General features: G+C 62.0%; 1 protein-coding gene across 1 annotated transcript in view; it reads left to right on the top strand.

Annotated features, from left to right (window-relative positions):
• Nucleotides 1–2191, top strand: part of SEMA6C (semaphorin 6C) — a 6122-nt gene extending 3931 nt beyond the window's left edge. Inside the window, 4 exon segments of the mRNA XM_041467409.1 lie at nucleotides 259–336; nucleotides 431–486; nucleotides 691–732; nucleotides 1112–2191. Of these exon segments, the coding sequence (XP_041323343.1) occupies nucleotides 259–336; nucleotides 431–486; nucleotides 691–732; nucleotides 1112–1839 (904 nt within the window). The 3' untranslated portion in view covers nucleotides 1840–2191.
• The last annotated feature ends 1044 nt before the right edge of the window (nucleotides 2192–3235 follow it).

The following is a 3235-nucleotide window of genomic DNA, read 5'->3' as shown; positions in this document are numbered from 1 at the left end:
AATGTGGAAAGGCAGGGGAGTGTGCAAAGGAATGGGGATGTGCAAGGGAATGGGAATGTGCCAGGGAATGGGAGTGTGCAAGGGAATGGGAATGTACAAAGGCAGGGGAGTGTGCACGGGCATGGAGACACAGGAGCGTGCAAAGGCACAGGGACACAAGGTCATGGAACTGTCCAAAGGCACGAGAACAGGGGTGGGGACAGGGGCACACACGGGGACAGGGACGTGGATGGCAGCTGCAGCCCCGTGTCCCCGCAGGAGCTGCCTGGCTGCCCGAGACCCCTATTGTGTCTGGCTGCCCTCCAGGGGCTGCGTCCCCTTCTCCGAGGACCTTCCGTGAGTGTCCCTCCCATCCCCGGGCTCCTGGGGCCCTGCCCCGTGTTGGGGGGACACGCTGGGGACAGAGGGTGATGTCCCCTCTGTGTCCCAGGAGTGGCTTCCAGCAGGACGTGGAGGGATCCCTGGGGATCAGCGGGACCTGCCAAGGTGAAGTGGGGGAACAGGGGGGACACTGGGAATGTTTGGGGATTTCTGGAGACACGAGGTCACGGGGGGATGCAGGTGGCACCACGGTGACACTGGGGTGGCTCTGGCACACATGATGCCAGAGGATGGGGAGGACGTGGAGGGGACAGGGGTGGCTCCAAGGGACACGGGGGGGCCTGGCCTGACCCTGCTCTGCTGTCACAGGGGCTGCAGAGGACAGTGACGAGGATGGAGACCTGGCCCACGGTCAGTGACGTTGTCTGGAGCAGGGAGGGGTGTCCCAGGGGGGGCAGGGACACCCCAGGGTTTGGGGAGGGGGGCACCCAAGACTGGGGAGGGACTGCAGTGTCTCAGAGACAGGTATGAGACCCCCAGGGACAGGAGAGAGACCCCAGGGGTGGGATAAAGATCCCAAGGGTGAAAGAGGGACCCCAAGGAAGGAGAAGGACCCTGGGGTGGGGGAACCCCAGTGACCACGAGGGACCCCAGGAAGAGGAGAGGGATGAGGGCGGACCACCGGGACCCCAGGGATGGGAGGGGGAACCCCAGGAGTGTCAGTGGGAGGGCAAGGGTTATCGGCCCTCCCGTTGTCCCGTTGTCACCGGGCTGACGGGTGGTCCCGCAGGGGTGCGGCACCCGGGCCCGGAGGCCGAATCGACGGTGCCGGTGCCGGTGCTGGTGGGCTGCGTGCTGGGCGCCTTCGCCCTGGGAGCCCTGGCCACCGGGCTGGTGGCCACCTGCTGCCAGCGCCCCGCCGTCCCCAAAGCCCCCCCGGAGCCGCCCTGCGCCCCTCGGACCCCGACCCAAACTCCCGTCCCCCGCCTGTATCCCGCGCTGCCGCCGCGGGACCCCCCCGAGCCCGAGCCCGAGCCCCCCGCGCTGCCCCCGGCCCGCGCACCCCGCGACCGGGAGCCCCGGCGCGGCCCCGCGGAGCCCCCCGGGCCGGGACCACCGGGCAGGGCTGCCCGGGAGGAGATGCCGCAGCGGCTGCCCGGGGGCTCGGGGTGGCCCGTGACCCCCCCGGGCACCGGCTCCTTTACCAACCGGGTGCTGCCGCGCTCCGCGGGTCCCGGACCCCCCTTCGGCCCCCACGACCGGGCTCCGGTGCGCCTGGATGTGCCCCCCGACAGCCCCCCGGCCCCGCGGCGGCCGCTGGCACAGAGCCGCTCGCTGGGGGGGACCCCCGTGAGCCCCCCCGGGCCGCCGCGGGGCCTCACCCGCATGCACTCGTTGGGGACACCGGGGGGGACACCCTGGGGACCCCGGCCCGGCGCCCTGGAGCGCTCCCTGTCCATGAAGCCCCCCGTGCTCCCCAAGCCGCTGCTGCTGCCCGCGGCCCCGGGGCGGCACTGAGACCCCCCCCGGGACACCCCAACTGCAGCCGGGGGACCCCGCGCTGTCACCTTCCCCCAGCTCTCTGTCCCCACGTCACCAGGACAGCCCCCAGCAGGGTGACAGGGATCCCCGTGTCCCCACGTTGCAGTGACAAGGTCTCCATGTCTCCCGTCCCCCTGGTTTTGCTTTTTTTTTAAATTCTTTCTAATTTATTTTCTGTTCGGCGGGGGGATGGGAGTTGCTGTCACCCCCCCTTTGGGGACACCAAGAAGGGGGACACATGGCCCAGCCCATCCTACTGTGTAGGACCAGGGCTGGGCCGGGGCACTGCAACAGTGGCACAGGATTTTAATAAAAAATACAGAACAAAAAACGAGCCTGAATGTTGAAATTTCTGCATTCCAAAGCGTTTTCGTTGGTAGAAAAGCGGGGGCAAGCCTTTGTGTTCTTGTCCCAGCACTCAGGGAATCCATCCCCGGTTTCTTCAGCGATCAAAACAATGTGATAAAAATCCAAATTAATCAAATTTGCCCCAAGGAGGGGATGGGGGTGGAAGGGAGGCTGCCCGACCCCCCAGCTCTGTGCTCCCCCTTCCTGGGCGTCCCAGCAGGATTTGGCATAAACCGCTCACAGTCCCTGCAGACAGGAGGGAAACACGTGCCCAATTAACCCCAAAGCGTGCTAATTAACCCCAGAGTGTGCTGATGAGAGGCAGGGCAGGGATGCCACGCCAGGCTCGGGAAGGGCGCGGGCAGGAAAAGCCCTGACACGGCACAGCGCGGCCTGGCCTCCCGTGGGAGGGAATTTACTGACCAAAAAAATGCTGCTTTTGGCTTAAAAAGCTCCTTGGTGTTTTTCTGTGGAAGAGGTGGGTTGGGATTCCAGGCAGAGATCAAATCATCCTCAGTTTTGGTCGGCTTTGGTACATGGATACTTCCAGAAATTAAATCAGGGGATTCCCCTCCAAAAGGTGACAACATCCTCAGCTTTATTTCCTCCAAAAATAACCCAAACATGGGAACTGTCCCACGAGCCCCATGGACTTTTTATTTTTCATTTCCTCTTCCAAATGAGAAGGTTTTTCCCCAGTGGAAGGGATTTTTTTTTTTTTTTTTTGGCAAAATCACCTGTTTTGGGGAGAAGGATGGCAAGAACTGAGGGTGGCAGTGGGGAAGGCACAATACACATCAGCTGCATGTTAAAAAAGGGTTTGGTTCTTTAAAAATAGAAATTTTAGTTTCAAAAAGTGACATTTGTATCTCCAAAGACAAGCAGACTCCCAGGCTGCCATGCCTGGATTTCCATGTGGCAGCAGTTTACACCACTGGCCAGTGTGGGAAGTAAAATATTTGCCTAAATATTGTAAAACCAAGGATTTTTTTTTTTTATTTTGGGTGTTTTGAAGAAAAACTCC

The sequence above is a fragment of the Pyrgilauda ruficollis genome, unplaced genomic scaffold (genome assembly GCF_017590135.1).
Source record: "Pyrgilauda ruficollis isolate IOZ18807 unplaced genomic scaffold, ASM1759013v1 scaffold208, whole genome shotgun sequence".
NCBI lineage: Eukaryota > Metazoa > Chordata > Aves > Passeriformes > Passeridae > Pyrgilauda > Pyrgilauda ruficollis.
The sequence above is the reverse complement of the archived record's forward strand: the minus strand, read 5'-3'. Positions and strand labels throughout refer to the sequence as shown.